Source organism: Etheostoma spectabile, chromosome 5 (genome assembly GCF_008692095.1).
Source record: "Etheostoma spectabile isolate EspeVRDwgs_2016 chromosome 5, UIUC_Espe_1.0, whole genome shotgun sequence".
NCBI lineage: Eukaryota > Metazoa > Chordata > Actinopteri > Perciformes > Percidae > Etheostoma > Etheostoma spectabile.
The window spans coordinates 11,048,345-11,071,666 of NC_045737.1; the positions used below are offsets into that span (position 1 = coordinate 11,048,345).

A 23,322-nucleotide genomic window follows, 5' to 3' on the forward strand; every position below is an offset into this window, starting at 1 on the left:
CGCATCCGTCATGTCCCATGACCAATCAGATTGAGCAGAGTAATGCCACTAACATAAACTGGCGGTTATTTCTGTTGCTGCTTACTCTGGTTAACAATTCGGATAAAATGCAATGTTTTTGACTCGACTTTTTTCTACGTATAATGAAGGACACACACGTTGGATAAGGGTGGGATATTATTTGTTTGGCATCGGTAAGGTCATAATGGTCGGTTGTTCCACCGGCTAAGCTAGCGTTAGCACAAGGCTAGCACTTCTCCTTCATTTCAAGCCTGTAACATTAGCTGCCAGTTAGCCTTAGCTTTAACCAGCTAACATTAACTGATAAAACCGAGCCTTCCGGCCTGTACTGCTTCCTCATTTGTTGCCATGGAACTAAGACGTTAGGTCAGCGCCGTGAGGATTAGTAACAGCCAGTGTTTAGTTTAAAATGCCGACGTTACTTTTACTGAGTAACGTTGACGTTAAACTAGGAGGAATCGGCGAAGTAATGGTCTTCTAGCTAGCTGATGCTTGGGCGTTACACCCCTCTCATCAGGACCACTTTCCCCCACGGCAAAGCAGTACTGACTTTCTAGGGGAGTAACGGTTAACTCCAACGTTAGATCACATATCTTTCATATTTATCAAATCCATTCACAACTCATTGTTAGTTTTTCTTGCTCAGAGAATAATGCAGCCAAATTCATTCTTATTTGGTCTTTTGGTAATAGCATTTTCCTAGCTCGAGTTATTCTAGTTTCAGCATGATTTAACCTCACTTGAGTTTATTTGCTGTACTTTCTGTTCTTCCTGTCCATGCATGCATGTAACTTCTCTTTCACCACTTTAGTAAGTGTGCCTGGTCTATTGGAAGGATGGAGACCCTGATTCCCACCATCAACCGGCTGCAGGAGGTGTTCCTCACAGTGGGTGCAGAGGTCATCCAGCTCCCTCAGATAGTCGTGGTTGGATCGCAGGTCAGTTTGGAGAACAACAACAATGAAAAGCCTAATCACTGGGCTGGGACGATATACGATATTTGCCAATTCGATTTTTTTTCCACGAATCGATACATGGGTGCAGATACGATTTGTAATGCAATTTTCATTCACTGGCATTCAAGAAAGAATTGCAATTTGATAGTATTGAGTATTGGGATTTCATTATCTTCTTTAAGAAAAACAGATGAATAATACACTTTTAGAGACGATATATCATGGGGTAATTTCTGAAAAACACTTGTTTTCTAAGAAGAATTCACATCACATGGTCAGTCTGACATTAATTAATTTGTAAAGAAGAATATAACATGGATTTTCTGCTTTCGCTCTGTTTTGCTGTCAACGATGATGTAGTCTCTGTCGGCGGTACGATATTAACAAATAATATTTAGGTGAATCATTGGTTAAGAAAAAAAAGGATTCTGGGGAAAGTAATCGATTTTAAAAATCACAGCAAAAAATCACGATACATACATTAATTGATTATTTTTCCCACCCCTACTTATTTGAAACTTAACCATTATCTGTAACCCTGGCCTGTACTTCACTGTTGTTACTAAAACTGTAAGTTTTTCAAACAATTCAGATAACATATATGTTTAGGGAATGCATGTGTCTCTAATAGAACACAATTAAAAATGGAAGTGGGATTAGTTTTGTCATAAGGTTATAATTCATGTTAAAAATCCACTATGGAAACAACATAAGTGTCATATCCAGAATAATGTTCTGAATTGAGTCAGGAATACATGTTTATCACAGAAAATAGGGAAGGGCGCTGATTTTCAGGTAGAAAACATGTACTTGTACCATTTTTCTTCTTGTAAAAATTTGAAATGGGTCAGTTTGACCCGAATACCAAACAAGGGTTAATCAGAAATCCAACGTGCCTTGTGAATGTGTCTGCAGCGCAAACTGATAAACTGAATTGTCTCTCATTATGTGCTATAACAGAGCAGTGGAAAGAGCTCTGTGTTGGAGAGCCTGGTTGGACGGGACTTTCTGCCTCGGGGATCAGGAATAGTCACGAGACGACCCCTCGTGTTGCAGCTTGTTAATGTTGCTCCTCTGCAGGAGAGACTGAAGAGCGAGAATGGTACCGTCACATTTGTCTATTTTAGGGCTGCAACTAATGACTGTTTTTATTGTCGATTTAATCGATTAGTTGTTTGGTCTAAAAATGTCAATCACTTTCCAAAAGCTGTGTTTTCAAAAGCCTAAGATGACGACCAGAAAAGTTTTGTTTTGTGAGTAGAGAAGAAATTGGAAAATATTCACATTTAACAAGCTGGAAAAAGGACATTTTTTATTTATTTTTTCATAAACAAATAACTCAGATCGATTAATTATTGCCTATCAAAATAGTTGGCAATTAATTTAATAGTCGACAACTAATTGTTTAATCGAGTCCTCTTTGCAGTTTTAATCCATTTATTTATATTTATAATAAGAGTTGAGTTTTTTTAATTATCCTTGAAAAGACACAATCAAGTTTTGGTTAAGTTATGCATAATTATTTGTATCAGCATATCACAGGTGGACAGCAGGTTTTGTTATTCCTGTCTAGGAGTGGAGTCTGCTAGAATAGTTCATGTGTGATTAGCAGTTAGACCTGGCACTTTCACTAACTGTTTTGAACTGCATGCTTCTCTTTTTAGAGCCTCTCTTTGCTAACATGTAGTCTTTCTTCCTCTTCTCCTTTACTACTCCTTCAGGAAATGGGGTAAAGCAAAATGCCCAAAGCAGCTACCCAGGTCTCTGTATAATTGCTCTGCATGGTCTTTGTTTAGCCTCGTCTTTTCTTTTGTGAACCTTTTGTTCGTTCTGATCTACATTTGTCAAGTCCATTTGGAATTTCCTTTAGTCATTTTTCTCCAAACCGTACATTTATTTGCAGACATTGCTGTAAAACTATTTGCACTCACTATTATATGTTTGCTCAGGTGTCAAAGCTGAAGAATGGGGAACATTCCTGCACTGCAAGAACCAGGTACATTTATCTGCACGATTCAAATGCAATGCCTGTGTTATGTGCTGGGCTCAGCTGATCCATCATTCTCACACATTTGTTATGACAGATCTTCGCAGATTTTCAGGAAATCCGTCAGGAAATTGAAGCCGAGACTGAACGCGGTTCAGGTGACAACAAGGTGAAAAGAAGGCATTAATGTTAAGTCCGTTATGTCTTTAATTTAGCTTTTTATTACCAAATACATTCATTGGTTTTTCTGCTTTTTTTCATACCTTCCAGGGAATCACTCCAGAACCAATCTATCTGAAGATTTTCTCCCCCAAAGTCCTTAATCTTACCCTGGTTGATTTACCTGGAATTACTAAGGTAACCTCAGCCACTTGACAAGGACGTTCATTTTGTTTCATGCAGGAATGTCCCGATCGGATTGGAGCCAATATGGCCAATTTTTTAACTGACCGAGGATCAGCAGTCACCCCGATCACCGTACTCAATCATTTACGTCAGTAAATTCTACACTAATCTAAGTTGATGTTGATTTTAAATGTGAGTTTTACAAAAATGCTAGCTGCACTAAATAGAGCTGAAAAATATATCCATATTATATCAATATCGTGATATGAAACTAGATATTGTCTTAGATTTTGGATATCATAATATTGTAATATGACATAAGTGGTGTCTTTTCCCAGTTTTAAAGGCTGTATTACAGTAAAGTGATGCCATTTGCTGAGCTTACCAGACCGCTGTAACTGTTCTATTATTTGCTTTTACCCACTAAGTCATTATATCCACATTACTGTTGATTATTTATCAAAAATCTCATTGTGTAAATATTTTGTGAAAGGACCAATAGTCAACACTACAATATCGTTATCAAGGCATTTGTTACAAAATATTGTGATATTTGATTTTCTCCATATTGCCCAACCCTAGCAGTAAATTACATCTTAGTTGAATGTATTAAGTTGAAGACTAGTGCTGGGTATGGTTGAAATATGTTCAGTACCGGTACCTATACGCTGATACCGGTTCTTAAACAATGTTTGTTTTCAATACCAATTTTAAAATGATTGCACTAAACTTTAAAATAATTGTTCTCAGCTCCTACTATGGGAGTTTTTCCTGCATGTCTCTACGACATGTAACGTTGGACAGCCAATCACAAAAATGATTAGATCTTGGTAGAAACATGCTGTGTGCTTATTGGCTCACTGAGGCTCGTGAGATTTCCTCCTTAGATTTTGAATTAGGACATTGAAGGACAAGGCATTTTTTTAAAACTTGATACTTTAGAGGCAATTCTGACAGTGCCTAAAAATTATTAGGTAATTTGGTACCCTGCCCTACTGAAGACATCTTGGTTGTTGTAAACAAAAAGAAAACAGTGTGCAGCTCTATTATCTAGGCAGGTACTAGTATCGGATCTGGACACGATATCAGCAGATATTTTATAAAACTGATCGGGATCAGGACATCACTAGTTTCATGTGTGTGAAAAATGGCACTATATCATGACATCGACATCACATCTGCAACCATGACAGATTCCCAGCAGCCGCACATTTGCGCTGTGCTCACGGTAACGCCGGCTGCTCATTGTTGTCGCCTCAGGTTCCTGTTGGCGACCAGCCAGAAGATATTGAGGCACAAGTACAAGAGATGATCCTGTCCTTCATCTCCAATCCAAACTCCCTCATCCTCACAGTGTCCCCTGCCAATTCTGACTTGGCCACCTCTGACGCTCTGAAATTGGCTCGCGAGGTCGATCCAGATGGTAGGACATTTTGTACACAGCGCTTCTTCTCCTCAGATTTATTTTTCATTTTCTTTCCTTTCCATCGGTGCTTATTACATAAGAAGCCTTAAGTAGAAATGCATTTTCAATGATCAAATGTGCACAAAGAATTATTTCAGGCTGATATACCTCCCAGTCTTTACTGTTAAAAGCCTTCTGACAGTTAACAGCAAATTAATGTTGCTGTCATGCTGCACTCTGAAGAATAGAGTGATGGATGATGAAAATCTGAAGTAACTATCTGGGAGGTTGGCAATATGGCCTTAAAGTGCATGTTGTACACTGAAAATAAGTGTGCTAGTTTGGATGTATGTATCTGGGCCCAAATGTTCCACTGCTGCCCTAAATCCTGTCCCATCAGAGACCTGTATCCTGTCCCATGAGGAACCTGTTTCCTTGTTTTTGTCTTATGATTATCCTACTGAACGCTTTTCTCAATAGCATTGATGAAAAACTAAATTGGGAAGACTGTCCTCAGAAGTGTGTGTGTGTGTGTGTGTGTGTGTGTGTGGTGTGTGTGTGTTTGGTGTTGGGGTGTGTGTGTGTGTGTGTGTGTGTGTGTGTGTGTGTGTGTGTGTGTGTGTGTGTGCGACAGGGCGTCGAACACTGCTGGTGGTCAGTAAGCTGGACCTGATGGATGCAGGGACTGATGCTCTGGAGGTCCTTCTGGGTCGAGTCATTCCAGTCAGACTTGGGATTATCGGGGTGGTTAACAGGTTTGCAAAAAGGAAATGTTTTCTTTTAGTTTAGCTATGTAATACGGGTGTCACGATTTCAATTTTACGATTTTAAATTGATCAAATTTTCATTTCGGCGCCACTTTGACAGCCAATAACTTCAACATTGGAAGCATTAAAAGACTCTATTTGTACGTTGTTTATTTCTAAAGAAACACAACAAAGTATAAAAGGCTCCATTACCTTGTAGCTCACGTTTTGGCTCCGTTGAAGGTGTTTTTGTAAAAATAGGCTGTTGCATCATAGACAAGTTACAGTACAGGAGAAGCTTGCAGGCAGTTTGGACTTACATTAGCGGTGTAGGTTTAATTACTAATGTTAACTAGAATTTTAGTTAGCAGTAATTAGCCTATGTCTATGTTATCTCCTAACATATACCTACGCCTTGCTGATTGGGAATGATTGAGATTTCTCTTGCACAGTTACTTGTGAGGCAAGGCAAACACACACACACACACACACACACACACACACACACACACACACAATTTACCTGGTATTCCTCCAAATTACAGAACTTGACTAGAATTTAGATGATACCAATTACACAACACAAGTCAGGAGAAGCTCACCGTTGCATTGCGGATGGCAGTGAGGATATCAAGCTCCGTCAGTCCCCCCAGGGGGTCGATGGATTGCAAAGTGCGCCCAAAGGTCTCATGGAATATGTAGCAGATACTTTCAGACAGGTTGCTCACGTCACATCTATGTCGTCAAGCTCAGCTGGAGGCTGCGCAGTAACGCTCAGCATCACCAGTGCTTCTAATAGACTTCACTCTTCTCCGTGGAAATCTACTGCATCACATTGTCCATTTCTTTTACTGTCGGTGTCTTACCGTCTGCATAACGGAGAAACAACAGAACTGCAAAATCTTTAGGTTGGTATCGCGAGGACACAATCCCCATACTAGTGCCGACCGAAAGGGAACCTCCTGCTGCTTCCCTGTGGCAACATGTATCCTTCCCCGTGAGTGAGCTACAGCATGTGGGCTCCAACTGGACTTCATGGTGCGTTCATGCGTGAATCGTTAAACCAACGGTGATGGTAATTTTGAAAAACTCAATCTGTTGTTGCAAAGTGCCCTTCTGCCATCTAGTGGCTTTTATTGTGGCATTGCCGACCTAGAAAAAACACGTTTAAATCGAATATTGAATGGAATCTGACCTTAAAATTGAAGAATTGGGAAAACCGTGACACCCTTACTACGTAATGTTTTCTAGGTTCTTAATACAGCAAAGTAGCAAGTTGCTCATGTCCTTACGACCCTGATGATCTGATTACCCTAATCTGTGATCCTCCTAGGAGCCAGCATGACATCAATACCCAGAAGAGCCTGGAGGACTCAGTGAGGGATGAGCACGCCTTCCTGCAGCGCCACTACCCCTCGCTGGCCTCCCGCGCCGGCTCACGCTATCTGGCCAAGACTCTCAGCCGGCTGCTCATGCACCACATCCGGGACTGCCTGCCAGAGCTCAAAACCCGAGTGACCGTGCTGAGTGCCCAGTACCAGGCGCGGCTCAACAGCTACGGCCAGCCAGTCGAGGACCACAGTGCCACCCTGCTGCAGATAGTCACCAAGTTCGCCAGCGATTACTGCAACACCATCGAGGGAACAGCCAGATACATCCAGACCTCGGAGCTGTGAGTCGGATCTCTACAGTAGCAGGATCTTTGTCGAATGGCAAATGTTTTTCTTTTTGTCTAGGGCTGTCATTTGATTTAAATATTTAATCGGAATTAATTGCACGATTATCCATAATTAACTCGTGATTAATCACACATTTTTCATCTGTTCTAAATGTACTTTAAAAGGGATTCCCACTTTATTCATCTTTTTAATGTGCAGCAAGATATCTAAAAAAAACACATACACAGAAAAAAAGCACCACCAGATGCCAACAACATTGTAAATGCAACACAGGACACACATCAACACATCAATGGGGTCACTCCTTCCCCCAAAACCAACGCAGAATCTAATTGGACAGTACACAGGTCAGTATGTCATAATGAACAATGACAGGAATAAATTAATAAATAAGCATATACTATGTAAAGAGTTCATAAGATGTCAGTCAAGTGAATTCAGGTTCCTAATTGCCACAGTAATAAAAGAAAGAATCCCTGGCAAGTCTAGTTCTTTTAAATAATATGTTTATCACTTTTTCTGATATAAACACAGAAAAACAAACAATAAAACAACATGGCCACAACAAGAACAAATTTCAGACTTGCTATTGTGTGATATATAGAGCATAATACACTACCTCTCCTACATTAATAAATTATGAAAGAGAGGAGACATGGGATCTAAGTATATGTACATACACCTACACACACATTAACACACTGACATAAGGAAACGCTCAGACCCATTACAATTGACAGCGATGTAGCAAATACATATCTGGAAAGAAAGAAGAGTAATAAAGAAAATAACATCCAACCTTACGACCCAAAAATATCAGTAAGCCAGTTTTCCTCATTGCCATCGCAAGTCTAGTTCAATTTCAATTAAATTTTATTCATATAGCGCTAAATCACAACAACAGTTATTTCATTGCGTTTTCATAAAAGAGCAGGTCTAGACCGTACTCTGTGATGTTATTTACAGAAACCCAACAATTCCCACCAAGAGCATGCACTAGGCAAGTTCTTAACATAGGTAGCCTAAAACGGCGTCCTTAGGAGAGCAAATCAAAGTCCACAAAGAGATCATGGCAGTTAAAAATTTGGTAAGCATGGAAAAGAGGGTTATGACTCGATGTATTCAGCTGGTAACTTGATTCATATTGGCAGAACATGGATATAACTATTAGTCTTGTCAAGAGAACCATCTGGAAGGACTTTGAAACTGAACATTCAAAAGACCCCTTCCTTTATCCATTTCTGCACAAGGACTTTTGTTTCTGCTAGACATGCGCATCGTTACTGCTGCATCGCTTCCCGACGGATCGGCCCGAGGCCCAACTTACCGAACGTACGTGTGTTGATCGCACATCAAAAGCATTGGTGGCACTAAAAGGAATTTGCTTTAACTTGTTGTTTCCGCAGAATTTTGACAGCCCTATTTTCTTTCTGATGAAAGCAGCCTTTGTTTCATGTTTTTTAGTGAATTGTTGCTAGTTTTCTCAGGTTCTAACTTTATACTTTTATTGCACGACTTAGCATTTCACTTACATTGTATATCACGAGGGTAAAGTCCTTGGGGTGATGTAATTGTAAATTGAAGTGGTATCAGCATCTTCTGTTGGCACCCTCATCTTCACAGCTCCCTCGCCACGAGATAATTAATTTGTGTTAACATGTGGGAAGCAAATATTGACCTCTTTTAGGTTGACTGCAATTAATGTTGGCGCGGTTAGCTTTGCTGACACACAGCGCTGAGAAAACGCATTGGTGTCACAGCTGAACCCGTCTTTTCCACAGCTGTGGGGGTGCTCGCATCTGCTACATATTCCATGAGACCTTTGGGCGCACTTTGCAGTCCATCGACCCCCTGGGGGGACTGACGGAGCTCGATATCCTCACTGCCATCCGCAATGCAACGGTGAGCTTCGGTGACTTTTGTTGTGTAATTGGTATCATCTAAATTCTGGTCAAGTTCTGTAATTTGGAGGAATACCAGGTAAATTGTGTGTGTGTGTGTGTGTGTGTGTGTGTGTGTGTGTGTGTGTGTGTGTGGGATTTGCCTTGCCTTGCAGGGTCCGCGGCCAGCACTTTTTGTTCCCGAGGTGTCCTTTGAGTTGTTGGTGAAGCGGCAAATTAAGCGGCTGGAGGAGCCAAGTATGCGCTGTGTAGAGCTGGTTCATGAAGAGCTGCAGAGGATCATCCAGCACTGCTCCTCCTACAGCACACAGGTTCGCCAAAAGATATTGATGCCTTTTTACACTTGATTGACTTCGTTTTCACACCCGTAGTTCTTTTGCTCTGGTCTGAATCAGTGGATGAGTTTCAATTTCACCTTGCTTTCATTTCACATGGAAAAAAATCCAAAGCCACCAAAAAATGCGTCATTACAGACCACGCAAGAACGTTCACTCTGCTTATTGGTCAGGTGTGTCTGGGGGGGCGGGACCAAGAGATTATATACAAGAAGAAGGTTTTGCGTTCCGGACGTCTCTCCATGGTCAAACCGGTTTATTTCATTTGAATCATTTTTTTAGACATTGTTTTGCGAGGGACGTTACTATGTCTGCGTCGGTGTCCGTCTCCAACTTTAGATGTGGTTGGTTTGACCACGAGTGACCGCAGCAGCCTATTTCTGTGAGAGAAATACTGAAAGCTGCTACAGTTTGCTACTCTGCTGCATCGCAGATTAGAGATGTTCCGATACCGATCCCAGTATTGGTATCGCCTTCAATACGGCCTAAAAGGCTAGTATCGGTATCAGGAAGTACTGGAGTTTATGCACTGATCCGATACCACGTAATTAAGCCCTAAAGAAAAAATTATGTTGAAGTAGTTTATTTATGTTGTTTTTCCATTAATAACTGACTGTCAAACTATATAATAAAAATACTGTGGTGTGTTGTAGTTTTTTGTATTTGTTCATGTTTCAAAAAGAGTTTGACCTGAGCCAGACCAAAGACCAAGATAGAAATCCTATCACATCCATACATGGAGAGTAGTATACAGTTGCTAAAACATCATATAAAATTTGACCCACTGGTATCGGATCAGTACTCTGTATCGGCCGATACACAAGTTCAGGTATCAGAATCGGTATCGGGAAGCAAAAAAAACGTGTTTGGTCCGCTTTTGGTGCGCATTAGAGTGTGATTGCTCCATCACACCTCCCCAAAGTGTTAGTACTATGTTAATGAAGTATTTCTTTATCTGTGCTAGGAGCTCATACGTTTCCCCAAACTGCACGATTCCATTGTGGAAGTAGTGACTGGATTACTGAGGAAGCGCTTGCCGGTTACTAATGAAATGGTAATCCGCAGTTTGGCTCAAATCTTTCATACTAATTGTATTAATCACTGACTGCCTGAGATTAATTCTGCTTTTTTTCCTTTTAGGTACACAATTTAGTAGCAATAGAGCTCGCCTACATCAACACAAAACACCCAGACTTCACAGATGCAGCGCAGGTCTCTGCGTCTGTCAACAGTCAGCAGGTAGTTATTTGTCCCTTACTGCAGGTACTCTCGTTTATTATTTATTCCGCTTGGGTGAACAGAAGAAATTGAGTTCTTTAAAGCCTTAACCATCATGTGTCACATCCACACGTTAGGGAGCAGTGGAATTCCAGACTTGCTCTGACCCTCTGACTCCCTGTGTAACGTCTTCCTGTCAGGCGGAGGCTGTTGATGGAGGGAAGCGCTGGAAGAACGAGAAGGTCGCAGAAGAGAGGGTTCCGGCTGCAGGCTTTGGCAGTCCCAGCAAAAGCCAGGCCATTAACCTCCTCGACTCAGTGAGTGGTGGGATTGGCAGCAGGACAAAACACTTACTGGTGAATACATTTCACACTGTCAACATTTTACTTTCTCTCTTTCTCTCTCTGCCAGGCAATGCCTGTTTCCCGCAAGCTGAGTTCGAAGGAGCAGAGGGACTGCGAGATCATCCAGCGCCTCATCAAGTGTTACTTCCTCATTGTCCGCAAAAGCATCCAGGACAGGTTCGAGTCAAACTAGTCCAGAGCACCTGGGGTCAGGGTTCAAATTGAATCACTTTTTTGTCCACCAGCCAAGTGAATGTCCACATTTGACCAACCATGTGCATATTTTACCAAGGTTTGGCTGGTGGATGGTGCTAATTTTGAACCTGGGGGGCGCGCATCCTCTCGCCATTTGGCCTGAGCGTGGGAATCACCAGGCCCCGCGATACGATATTATCACGATAATTTGCTACTTTTATTTTCTGATACTTTTATTCTTGTGATTTTAAACATATTGCATCATGCTGCAATATACTGCAGTTCATTACCTTTTTGCCAACTTCAAATTATCTCCCAAAAAGGAAAGCTTTGTTGACATCTGTTTCATCTAAAAAGATAAACGTCTTTCTCACGTCATTTTTATTATTATTGTATTACCAAAAAGTTAAATTATTATGTGAATTTTATATAATAAAAGATCAATACTTGGTGCCCTTGTATTGATAAAGTATTGCCAATGAAATTATTGCAACATACTATGCTGTATCTGTTGTATTTTCCCCTTCTTTATTCCCCAGTAGAGCTCAGTTGTTGTCAGTGATGCAGATTTTCTGATTTTGTCCCGGGGCTGTGTGTCCGCAGTGTGCCCAAGACAGTGATGCACTTCCTGGTGAACTTTGTGAAAGAGCATCTGCAGAGTGAGCTGGTGGGTCAGCTTTACAAACAGGGACTGCTGCAGGAGCTGCTCATTGAGTCACAGGACACGGCACAGCAGCGGACCGAGGTGGCTCAAATGCTTGAGGTAAACAAACAAACAAAAGAAATCAGCTGAGGCTTTTGTTGTTTTGAGTAGGACTGCACAAATAAGCGCAGTTTTATTGATATCGTACGGAGCCCCCCCTGGGGTCAGTTGAGAAAAAAAAAAAACTAAGCCGGAGAAATAACGTTGGTCTCTAGTAGCAGCCGGAGGTGCTTAGGGAGCGTCTATAAACTCCAACACCAACACAAAAATATCTATTAATTTAATGATTAAATAAGGTAGTGTATCCAAACTTATGTTTTAACAGTAAGTGCTGTAGTACAAGTAAGAGGAGGAAAGTTATAATTAAGGTAAGTTTAGAGACATCACCTTATTTAATCGTGTAATTAATAGATATTTTTGTGTCGGTGTTGTAGTTTCTAGACGGTTTATAAAGCAGTGGATTATGAATTAGTGCACACGTTTTTTTTCTCAGCTTACCCCAGGGAGGCTCCGTAATATCGCAATATGGACTAGTACAATATCCCAATCTGAATGAAGTATTGTGGTGCTACAGAGACTTCCTGGCCTACAAATCCTACCCTAGATACTCGCAATAATCCAACAGGGTTCTGCTGGGTCTTAAAAAGTGTAACATTTTAGGCCTAAATGAGTCTTGCATTATAAGTATTGTGTTGTAGGTCTTAAATAATTTGAAACAAGTCTTAAATTTTCCTATGTCCAAGTAACTCTGGCGCCGTAATGCTCATTGAAAAGTTTTGTTTTTGTGTTCTTTCTTTTGCTAGTCCAAATATAGAAGTGCAGATCAGTATCACTCTGTTGCTTTTGATTGAATTTTAATACTTTTTTTGTGACTCTGCATTTCATTTTACTTCAGTGTCTTAAATTTAATTCATAATGGTCTCAAAAGGTCTTGTATTTGACTTGCAGAAAACTTGCAGAAACCCTGTATAATCATTTAAACATTAAAATTTCAATATCTTTCAACGAAAATGCTAAAAAATAGATCATTCACTCCAATAACATAGAATCATATCGCAACAACAGTCAGATAAATAACAATTAGATATTTTCCTCATATCGTGCAGCCGTCGTTCTGAGCGTGAACTCGAGCAAGTTGTTTCTCTATATTTTTTTAAATTGGTTTTTAACTATTTTATAAACCAGTGACATAACTGCCCTCCTTTTTATTTATTTTTTCTTTTACAGGCGCTCAAAAAAGCCAATAACATCATCTCTGAGATGAGGGAGACGCATCTGTGGTAGCCAGAGGAAACAAACGATTCCCTTTTGTCACAGGACTACTTAAGAGTGTGAGAGTGTATGTGAGTTTACAGCACAGAGTGTGTCTGTGTGAGCGTGTGCATGTTTGTCTATGTGTGGCAGCACCACTGTTTTCTCATGGACCAACGACCATAACGCAGTTAGATCCGCTGTCCTGACCAGTACACTGGGGCTGTTGCTTGTCACTGTGAACATTGTGTTGCAAAGCAAATGAATTAAACTCTCAGGCCAAAAGTGTTTCTGCAAAGTTGAAATGCGAAAGACACAGCTGCGAACAAATTATTATTTTTATTATTATTATTATTGTTATTATTATTATATTTTGCGTCATTTTGTGATTAAAATGTTTTTACCACAGTGGGTTGGAAGATAGTTGCTGTAAATGTGAAATGTAAGTTATATGTGGAGTATCGAAGATGTTCTCTGGGGTGTTCATTTTTCGCGGATTAAAACGTGTTCACACTGAACAATTCTACACTTTCCAAAAAAACAACAATCTGGGAGTCCTCTGAGTCCCTTTAGCAGTTGCTGAAATAATAATGAAATATGTTAGATTAGATGGGATCCAACGTTAATCCCTTTTTTGGAGCACTCTTCAGAGATGGAAATGAAATGGAAATCCAACTCAATCAGGGCTGACTGAAATGCAGCACTGAAGACAGACCATCATTTGCAGAAATTCCACAATGAATGCCGATAGTTTTTCCAGCTCTGTCGTGCTCATCTACATCAGCTTCATTTTTTCAGAGCCAAATTTACACATCAGCTCAACGGTTGCACTGCTATTCTAGTTTTGTGTGTAGTCATAAACAAGGAGACCAAACATTCTCAACAATAAGGATCGTAGGAGACGCGCACATAGAGCTGGACAGCTATAGTATGTTGTGTTTATATATATTTATACTATATATGTTTAGAAAACAGAAATTAATAAAATCCATAAGAATAGTCAGGAGATTATGTGATATGTCTGTGGTTCTCCATCATTTGTTAGATTTATGAACCAGATGGTAGGGCGGTAATGTTCTGTAGCTTCTCTTTATTTCCTCGAGCCATTTGTTCGCTGGTTTCCGCTGTTAATAAAAGATGAGATAGTCCTCTATTATTGTCCCTGTCCAGTAGTTAGGACACTACCCCAAAGTAAAAAAAGACTCAGTATGCAGATTCATGTTTTTGCCAATTGTAATTTCATTGTGTAATATTACTTGGCGTGTAAAACTGATTCATCTTTTTTTCATCTGTTCCCAACTTAGGTTGTTAAGGCAGATTTCTCCCCCAGGTGCTATAGCTAATGTATTAATGTGAATCTCCTCTCCAAAACAAAAATAGTTCTCCTAAAAAAAAAAAAAATTCCAGGAAAACCTGCCTTAACGGGGACCGTCAAACCATAACTCTTCTGACTTTATTTCTCTGTGTGATCAGCGAGCAAACACATCCTGTCCGTCTGTAAGAAAAGCCCTGTGTTGGTTAGCATGTGTGTGTTCAGTATGCATGTGTGGGTGAACGAAAGGCCGATTTATGTATATTTTGTATTATTTAAATGTATACTGCTATCATATGTCCACTGCCTACAAGTTCTTGCCTGCCAATATTTGTGAAACGTGTTTACTGAATGAAGTCTGTGCAAATTGGAGCGACTCATTAAATCCTAACAAAGGACACTGTACAGAGTGTGTTGGGCTGTTATTGACGGCATGCTATCACTGTAAAACAATTGATCAGTTTTCAAACGATCTGTTTGTCTTCCACAGTGAGATCTGATTAGACTCTGCTTCACTTAATTGATCTCAGGTGAAAATGTCTGTACAGTCAGATGGGTCTGTCACAGCACCAACTGGATGAAGATAAAAGTGTCCTGAAGGGTGCCACACACACACACACACACACACACACACACACACACACACACACACACACACACACACACCACACACACACACAACACAACCCACACAAACAACACCCCACACACACACACACACACACACACACACACACACACACACACACAGAGAAACAGACACACACACAAGAGCAGCATACTCTAAAACCTGTTTTCATTGTACTTGACTCACACACTCAATCTGGACAGAGCTACACATCGGGGAAAACCTCATTTCAAAGTTATCAGTTCCCATTCAGAGGATGGAGTATTTGACTTTCAATGTCAGTGCAATCCAAGTTAAACCCGCGCGGAGGTTGAGAAGTGAGGCGATGGAGGAGTTGATTGTGTCAGTAAGGGTGGAGAAAGCTGGTGAGTAGGCTGCAGCTAACGGGTGTTTTCATTGTCGATCAATATGTCAATTATTTTCTCAGTGAATGGATTAGTTGTTTTCTCTCTGAAATGTTAAAAAATGGTGTGAAATGTGGATCAGTGTTTTCCCAAAACCCAAGAGGACGTCCTCAAATGTCTTGTTTTGTCCACAACTCAAAGATATTCAGTTTACTGTCACAGGAGAGAAGAAACTAGAAGAGATTCACTTTTAACAAGCTGGAATCAAAGAGATTTTTTTTTTTTAATAAAAAAAAGAACTCATACCAATTACTCAATTATCAAAATTGCTGGCAAACAAATTGATTAATCTCTGCAGCTCTACTAGTGAGCGAGGCCACTACGGTCCAATAGAAATCATTTCTTGCACAACAAGGCAAACACAAGTTAAATCACCACGAAGGGAAATGAATCAGGAGCTAATAAACACTTAATACAGGTGATTATTTTAAATTGCCTGCACTTTGTCTCCCACTGTAGCCAGTTATAGCACACCCCACCTCCCCACCAACTGAGCCTAGACTAGACCGTACCATCCCTGACAGCATGGGAGGGGGCTCGGCCGCAGTGTTGTGGCTACTGCATCATTTTGATCACATAAAACCAGCTAAATGAAGGTGGAACAAGCTCAAAGCATGTTTTCATTCATTTATAAACCCCCCTCCAGGCTCTCCTGTCGTCTTCCAGGGATCTACAGAATTTTCCCGGCTGCGTTCCCCACCTCGCCTTGCTTCTACCGGTGAGCCAGTCAGCAGAGCAAGCTGAACAAAGCCATGGGAGAGAGAGAGAGAGAGAGAGAGAGAGGAGAGCTTCTAGGAAGAATGTCTCTTACTGACTGTCGCCTGGACAACCGGGTAAGAGAGGAGGAAAGAAGAAGAAAAAAAGGGACAGAAGAGCACAAAAGGAGAGGAAAAGCACACATTAACTGCTGAGATTGGAGGATTCCTATAGAGAGTGGGGAGGGAGGGGAGAGTGGATCTGTGTGTGTTTGTGTTTGTGTGTGTCATTCTCCTGTGGGAGTTCCCTTGGTGCCTCTCTCTATCTCTTGATGAGTTATTAACTATGACAATAAAGAAGTGAATTATTGTTTCTTTTCTTCCACACCAGACCATGGAGGAGATGAAACTGCAGAGCACAAGTTCAGCACATTACAAGTAGACCCTGTAGGCCTGAACGCTCCACCTGTCATTCTCGTCTCATCAGCCTCAGGTAAGACTCCTCTCACTGTTGCAGGCATTTGCTGTGATAGGGATGCTTTTGTTTTTGCCTGATTTATTCACAGATAATCCATAGATGATTTACTGAAGCCCATAAACTGTGCCATTATCTAGTAGATGCAAGAGAAAGTATAAAATAAAATAGATTAACATATCAATAAAAGCTTACCCCAAGCATTGTTCCATCAGAGCAGAAGTTTGGGGATGAATGTGTTGTTTTTTTATGCTGATAGAAAAACTATTGCTGTAGTATGGGGCTTATTCACAACCTATTATTTAGTAGAGTGGGAGGAACTGCATGGCACAGCCCGTGCTTCACCCACAGCGTACACGCCGCTTTGCGCTTCCTTCAGTGCGAGCATGAATTCTTCCACAAAAGAAAAAAAATGAACAGCGTTGTTAGCAAATACACCTCGAGAGTTTGACTCAAAGCCCCGGAGTCCAGGTTCACAGTGCTTAAAAGGACACAAAGGCACGTCCGCTCTAAACATATTGCCGAGCGCTCATGCATAAGGTACATATTCATAGAGCAATAGTGGTGGAATCAATGCTCCTTTAAAATGAGGCGGTGTGCTCGCTGAGTTTAAACCAGGCTGAATGTGAGTGGGGCAGCGGCCAGCATGTGAAATCCATATTGGATGAGATGGAGACGAGATAAAACTGAGAAGGGCGGGTTATTTATAGCTGCTGTCAATAATGAAGGGTACAAATCTCACCTTTTGTGGACAAGATGGAGACACGGAGAAAAGGCAGAAAGACTGAAGGGAGGAAAAGGGCAAGAGAGTGAGGGATGGCGAGAGAAAGATAGAGAGAGAGAGAGAGAGAGATGATTATAGGTGAAGGGTTCAGGCTCGCAGCTCCCACCTAAAGTCTCCGAGGCAATCCAGAGATGTAGTGGAGGGTGAAAACGCTGACACTCAGCTAATGTGGGTTTTTATGGGAGAAAAAAATACAACATAAGAAAACTGGTCTAGGGGAGTTTATGGTTCAGCCTCCTTTTTGCTCACAACTGGCTGGACATGACTCGTGAGACAAATACAGCTCTGTGCTTCAGTTGATCAGATGCTGCTGTACACGCAGGAACAGGCAGGTACAGCATGACTACCTGGGCTCACTTGTTTAAACAATTCCAATAAAAAGACTAACACAAAAAGTTTGAAATTGAGTCTTATGTCAGGCAAAGCGAGGTATATCTTTCAAGCGATTCATACAGTATTTCATATCAAAAGTGGGCAAATAGGTGTTTAGTGTACAGCTGCAAAGATGAATTAATAAGTTGTCAACTATGAAATGAATCACCAACTTCTTTGATCAATGATTAATCAGTTTGAGTCATTATTTGTTAAAAAATAAGGAACAATTCTTTGATGCCAGCTTGGTATATGTGAGTATGTTCTAGTCTCTTCTGTCCTCTGTGACAGTAAATTGAATATCTTTAAGTTGTGGACAAAAAAAAGACATTTTAGGACGTCATCTTGGGCATTTCATTTTTCACCATTTTCCGACATAAAATGGCCGTTTATAGACCAAACAACTAATCGATTAATCGAGAAAATAATCCACAGATTACTGTAGTTGTCCATGAAATAATCGTTAGTTATTAGTATAGTAACTGTATTTCGTTGCATTGTACCGTACATGTGTGATGACAATAAAGTTGAATCTAATCTAATCTAATCTAGTTGCAGCCCTAGTTGAGTTGAGGCCTCTCTGTGCATTTATCTGTCTCAGTTTTGAGACTAAAACTATATTATATGGGGCACCTGGGTAGCTCACCTGGTAGAGCGCGCCCATTATACAGAGGTTTACTCTATAGACAAAGAAACACAACCCCCTCAGATAGACTGAGCCATGAGGGAGACAGTGTTTATTGCAATAAATACTGAAAGCAGGATGCCAAATTACACTCTATTTTTAAATCCACACCTGCGCAGGGTTTAAACTGTCTGCGTACTGGGTAATCTTTGCAGAGAAGTAGCGGTGTTGGAACAATTCTGGGAGCTTGTAAACACATTAGTCATACCAGGCGCTGCACTGCTCGCAGTGCTTTACAGCTGCACACCGCTCATAATTACTGTTCGTGAGGTGCAATGCTCAGGCTCATCGGCAGGAGAGAAAAAGGACGCATCCCTGAGTCTGTGCATTGCACTTTATCTTTACCTGCATGCTGTCTGTTGCCAGGCACACAGAAGGCGATGGACGGTTTTGTACACAGCACAGAGCTCTGCCTTAATAGGCTCTGTCAAAGTCTGCGTGTCAGACTCTAATGAGTCTCTTCAAACTGTCAGACTTTGACCACCACTAATCTGTTTTGATGTTGAAATGAACACTGAAAATGAAGCTGTGGAGATCTGCCTGCAGTCCTGCCATTTAGATGTTTTGACATGAATTATAAACAGCAGAAAAGCACAATTTCTTTTCACAGATTTTCTAAAGGTGCTGGCCGTTTGTTTTGATGGGCGACGGCTTTGTGAGTGTCTTCAATCGTTCCCCGGGCTTTTCTTTACCTCCATTTCTCTTCTCTTATCATGTTTGTGTGCTCGTCTGCAATGCCTCCTCCTCTCATCTTCTGTTGATTAGAGCACCATCATTAAAACAAGCTGGACAGGCAGAGATGATGAACTGGAACAGGATTACAATAATCTAATACATTACCAAAACTGGATTCCATTTTATTTACTCCAAATGCGCAATTATGTCTCACGTATTCCTAAAAGAGTTTGTCACATAATTGGTTATATTACTTGGTTATAAAACCCATTTCAAGAGAAAATGTATGTCATTATGGCGTTATAGAAGACAACATAATCGTAGTTCATCATCATTTTGAATTCACAGCCCATGATGGGTGCACAAAACCAGTAATGATTACAAATTACAGCCTTTAAATTGGGATGAATTATCTTTCTTGTTTTAGAAATATAAGGCACTGTGACCTAGAGATATATCGGCCAAAGAAAATCCAGAAACAGGTTACAAAACATGAACAGATTTCCCTAACATTAGTTACTTGTGGTAAATTATGAGTTCTCACTAAAATAATATGATAATAATTTGTTTTAGTGTCACAACAGAACAGAGGAACATCAAAATACAGTAAAGTTCTGATAACTAAAATGTATAAAAGTACAAACTTAAGATATAAAACTTAAAGTCCTTTGAACAAAAACACAATAACAAAAAATAATAATCATTGATGTCAACAAGGACGTTGTAGAGTGCCCTCTGGTGGACAAACTATGCAACGCCAACACTCACAACATGGTTGAAAGTACGTTATTGAATTTTTTAAATATTCATTTATCAGAATCATTTATTTGTCATTATAAATGCAGATACCGATAGTTCGGGAAAGGCCTAATATTGACCTGCCAATATATCGGTCGGGCTCTACAGTGACCCATAAGTGGCTGAAAATAAAAAGATGTTTTTGTTGAAATGACATATTTCCTTCTTCAATTTTCACATTGTAAAACCAAACTTCCCAACACCATTAAGGAATTTGTCCTCTGAAAAAGCAGGTTCACATTCAGAGTGCGTGGGCAGATTCTGGTCTGCCGTCCTCCCATTAAAAGGTGCGCTGGTGTCTTTGTCTGTGCTGTAAGTTGACATGGTGATTAATAAAAGGAAGTGTTGTGCAGATTTAAAATTGGCCCAGAATAGACCTCTTTTAATTTAGAGACATAGTGGAGCTCTTGGTTTTCAACTCAACAGACTTTCTAATCTCTCTCATGAAAGGAAAAAGTACCACTACATTAGCATTATGTAAATCCTGTGGACGTTTGGCAACTTTAAACATTGTCTTTCTCAGAAAGTGTCGAGCTAAGGCTGTTAACGATGGGGCCGTGTGACAAAACCAACATCTGCTCCATTATCAGGACACTTTGTGGACACAGTGACCGCACACAAGGTGATCTTCTCCAGCAGACACTAGCACATTTTCTCCTTTAGCTCTACCATGAAATTAACTTTATTCAGGTGTAAGGAGATAACAAAAATCCAGTCTTACCAGTTCATTTTTCAGCTCCAGGGCTTATCTCTCAAGGAACTTTCTTCTCTGTTTTCTAACTCTGAGTCTTAATCATTTTTTTTTTACAAATATCGATTACATAGCATCATTTGTAAATGATCCCTTTTTTATGATGTTTTTTTTCACTTCAGCTGCAGAGCTGAGCCTAGCTATCTTTTACACATAATCAAGATTCACTGTCTTACCTGGCTGACCTTAAAGCACTGCTCTGAAGAGAAAAGATAAATTGCTGCAGTTAGCGGGCTCACTGCCACTTGAATGCAAACTGCAGTGTCTTGTGTGTTGAGCGGTGTGAGGGGGGGGGGACACAATTATTCAAAGGCTGCCCATCACAGGAGATAAACCCCCTCTTATTTCACGACTCTGTCTAATATCGGACTTTCTCTTCTGGTCGGTAATTAGACAAGTGAGATGATTGAATTTGCTGCGGATCAAGCTATAGTGTTGATATGTAGAAAGCCACCAGCTGGGCGCCCGCATAGCTCCGTTGGTAGAGCGGACGCCCATATAAAGAGGTGTACTCCTCGACCCAGCGGGCCCGGGTCCGACTCTGATCTGCGGCCCTTTGCTGCATGTCATCTCCCCCTCTCTCTCTCTCTCTTTAATCTCTTCAGTTGCCCTGTCAATAAAGGCCTAAAAATGCCCCAAAAATAATCTTTAATAAAAAGAAAGCCACCAGCGGATTCTGACTGGATGATAAAGGCTTGCACGCGCTGACAGAGAGAAAAATTAAGTGACAGCTTTTAGCCCGCCTCACCCCAAGCTCTTATGATCAGCATCTCAAAGCTGTACTCAGCCAACCATTTTCTCTTATAAGGCCTTAAGGAGAAAAAGGACTCCCCTTCTCGATTTCCTCCAATGGAAGACCTTTTGTCAACAGCCGCTCGAGGACATGCTTAACGGCGCTGCCACACCAACCCGATTATCGGCCGTCGCACAGTCTGGCGAGGTCAGTGACTCGAGTCTGTTCGGTGTGTTCCCTGCCATTGTCAGTCGGAGGAGCCGTCGACGTCCATTTTGGCCGACCTGATATGTTGAATTGGAAGGCGGGCAGTCGGACTCAATGACCAATCTGATTGGTAGAGTGCTAATTTGGGAGTGACGTGCAGGATGAGCGTGATTTACGCCTCTCAAAATCTGATGATAATCTTTAAATCTGACCTTTGTTAATCTGAAATGAAGACAGATTCAGCAGCTGCTTTGCTTATTTCTCCTTAAAAGGTTTTCAGAAACATGTTTCAGTGAACTATTTTTGTCAAATATTCAATCGTGTAATCGATAATGCACTTCTCATAGAAAGTTTTCAGCAACAACATGAATTTCCCACTTTCGCACTTGGTTCTGGCAATAACGGCTCAAAAGGGGGCGAGGCTATGCTCGTTTTGGACCTCCAACAACCACTGGTTATACTGTTTCTATGTAACAAATTCATCAAGTTGTTACTGGAGGCGCCGGCGGTGTGGTTCTCTGGGGCATAGAGGAATGGCTGTAGTAAGCGACTTTCACATTTCCACAACTTTTACTTTACACCCCTGAGTTTTAAAACACAATCCAAAACCCATTTTCCCCATATGGGACCTTTTAAGTGAGCGATGATCATGTAGTGTTGTGTGTCCCCGACAGGTGCCAGCATGGATGTGGAGGGTGATTCGCTGCTGTTTCAGCCCAGCTGGGGAGGAGAGGAAGATGAGGAGGAGGAAGAGGAGGACGGAGAGGATGGAGGAGCCCCTGCAGCAGGACAGAGCTGTTTCTCTGGAGAGGCTGGCATGTGTGGACTGTGGAGGGCAGTGGGGTGGGTGTACACAGAGCCCTGGGCCAGTGGGGTGCTTGTAGGGGTAGTAGTGTCAATCCCGTGCGCCCTGTTTGCCTACATGCTGCTCTACTGCCCCCCTCTGGACATAGACCTCTCCTACAGTGCCTTTGAGGTCCATAGTCACTTCTCTGCCGAGCGCTTCGACGCCCTCACCATCGCTGTAAAGACTCAGCTGGGCTCCTGGGACAGACGTAGGCGAGACTTAGATAACAGCGAGTCTGAGGCCCTCAGGGAGCTTCTGCTGGAGAAGCTGAGCAAACAGGGAGTGTTCAACAGGACAGATAATGAGGCTCCGAGGTCCTCCACTCCTCGAAACTACCCCTCACGCCCAGAAGATGATGAGAAGAGAGCAGTCGCGGCAAGCAGAGATAAAAGGACGCAGCTTAAATTGGATCAGGAGAAAACGGGGAAGCACAGGAACTCGTATGACAGAGCAGAAGAAGAAACAGAGACATCACGGGATGGGAATTCAACTTTTCGGCTCATTAGGAGGCGCAGGTTCGCTCCCAATTACTACCTGCAGAGCCAGGCTCTGTGGAGGATCGAGCTGGTGTTTGTGGCTCAAGGGGAGGGTGATCGCAACATCTTCACCCCCGAACGTCTGCAGACAATTCACCACGTGGAGCGCCTGCTCATGCAGCATCCGCAGTTCCATCAGTTCTGCTGGAAGCCTCTGGAGATGCTGAGGGATCTGCCACTGGGACCGTCCTACTGCTCCCCGCCCAGCTCACTCCTGTCCTACCTGTACCCCAGTGAGAGAGGGGGGAAGATTTACTATGATGGCATGGGCCCAGATCTGGCGGATATTCAAGGTGAGTCCACAAGTTAAGAAAGTTGGAGAAATAATTCAATT

General features: G+C 41.5%; 2 protein-coding genes and 1 long non-coding RNA gene across 7 annotated transcripts in view; 2 read left to right on the top strand and 1 right to left on the bottom strand.

The window, feature by feature from the left end:
- Positions 1-14,803, top strand: si:dkey-32e23.4 (dynamin-1-like protein). Of its 4 annotated transcripts, none has more exons than XM_032517006.1 (18): positions 16-594; positions 832-959; positions 1,938-2,079; positions 2,699-2,737; positions 2,927-2,973; positions 3,062-3,133; positions 3,235-3,321; positions 4,570-4,732; positions 5,349-5,469; positions 6,794-7,132; positions 8,921-9,041; positions 9,196-9,351; positions 10,340-10,429; positions 10,516-10,614; positions 10,794-10,910; positions 11,005-11,114; positions 11,736-11,895; positions 13,063-14,803. In XM_032517006.1, the coding sequence occupies exons 2-18, from the start codon at positions 858-860 to the stop codon at positions 13,117-13,119; spliced, it is 2,022 nt and encodes a 673-aa protein (XP_032372897.1). In that variant the 5' UTR covers positions 16-594; positions 832-857; the 3' UTR covers positions 13,120-14,803. The 4 variants fall into 4 exon arrangements, with proteins under 4 accessions (XP_032372894.1, XP_032372897.1, XP_032372896.1 ...); XM_032517005.1 differs by having other exon boundaries at positions 16-194; positions 833-959; XM_032517004.1 differs by having other exon boundaries at positions 16-169; positions 833-959.
- LOC116690244 (uncharacterized) overlaps positions 9,842-23,322 on the bottom strand; it is a 13,637-nt gene continuing 156 nt past the window's right edge. Inside the window, exons 2-3 of the long non-coding RNA XR_004332206.1 lie at positions 12,778-12,787; positions 9,842-9,996 (exon numbers count right to left, since the gene is read on the bottom strand). This is a non-coding gene — a long non-coding RNA (uncharacterized LOC116690244). The remainder of the gene's footprint in view (positions 9,997-12,777; positions 12,788-23,322) is intronic.
- The window catches only part of disp3 (dispatched RND transporter family member 3), a 25,057-nt gene continuing 17,861 nt past the window's right edge, over positions 16,127-23,322 (top strand). Inside the window, exons 1-3 of one of the 2 annotated variants that reach the window (XM_032516972.1) lie at positions 16,127-16,263; positions 16,517-16,618; positions 22,280-23,281. In XM_032516972.1, the coding sequence (XP_032372863.1) occupies positions 22,288-23,281 (994 nt within the window). In that variant the 5' untranslated portion in view covers positions 16,127-16,263; positions 16,517-16,618; positions 22,280-22,287. Of the gene's footprint in view, positions 16,264-16,404; positions 16,619-22,279; positions 23,282-23,322 lie in introns of those variants that run through there. The other variant, XM_032516973.1, reaches the window with a different exon arrangement.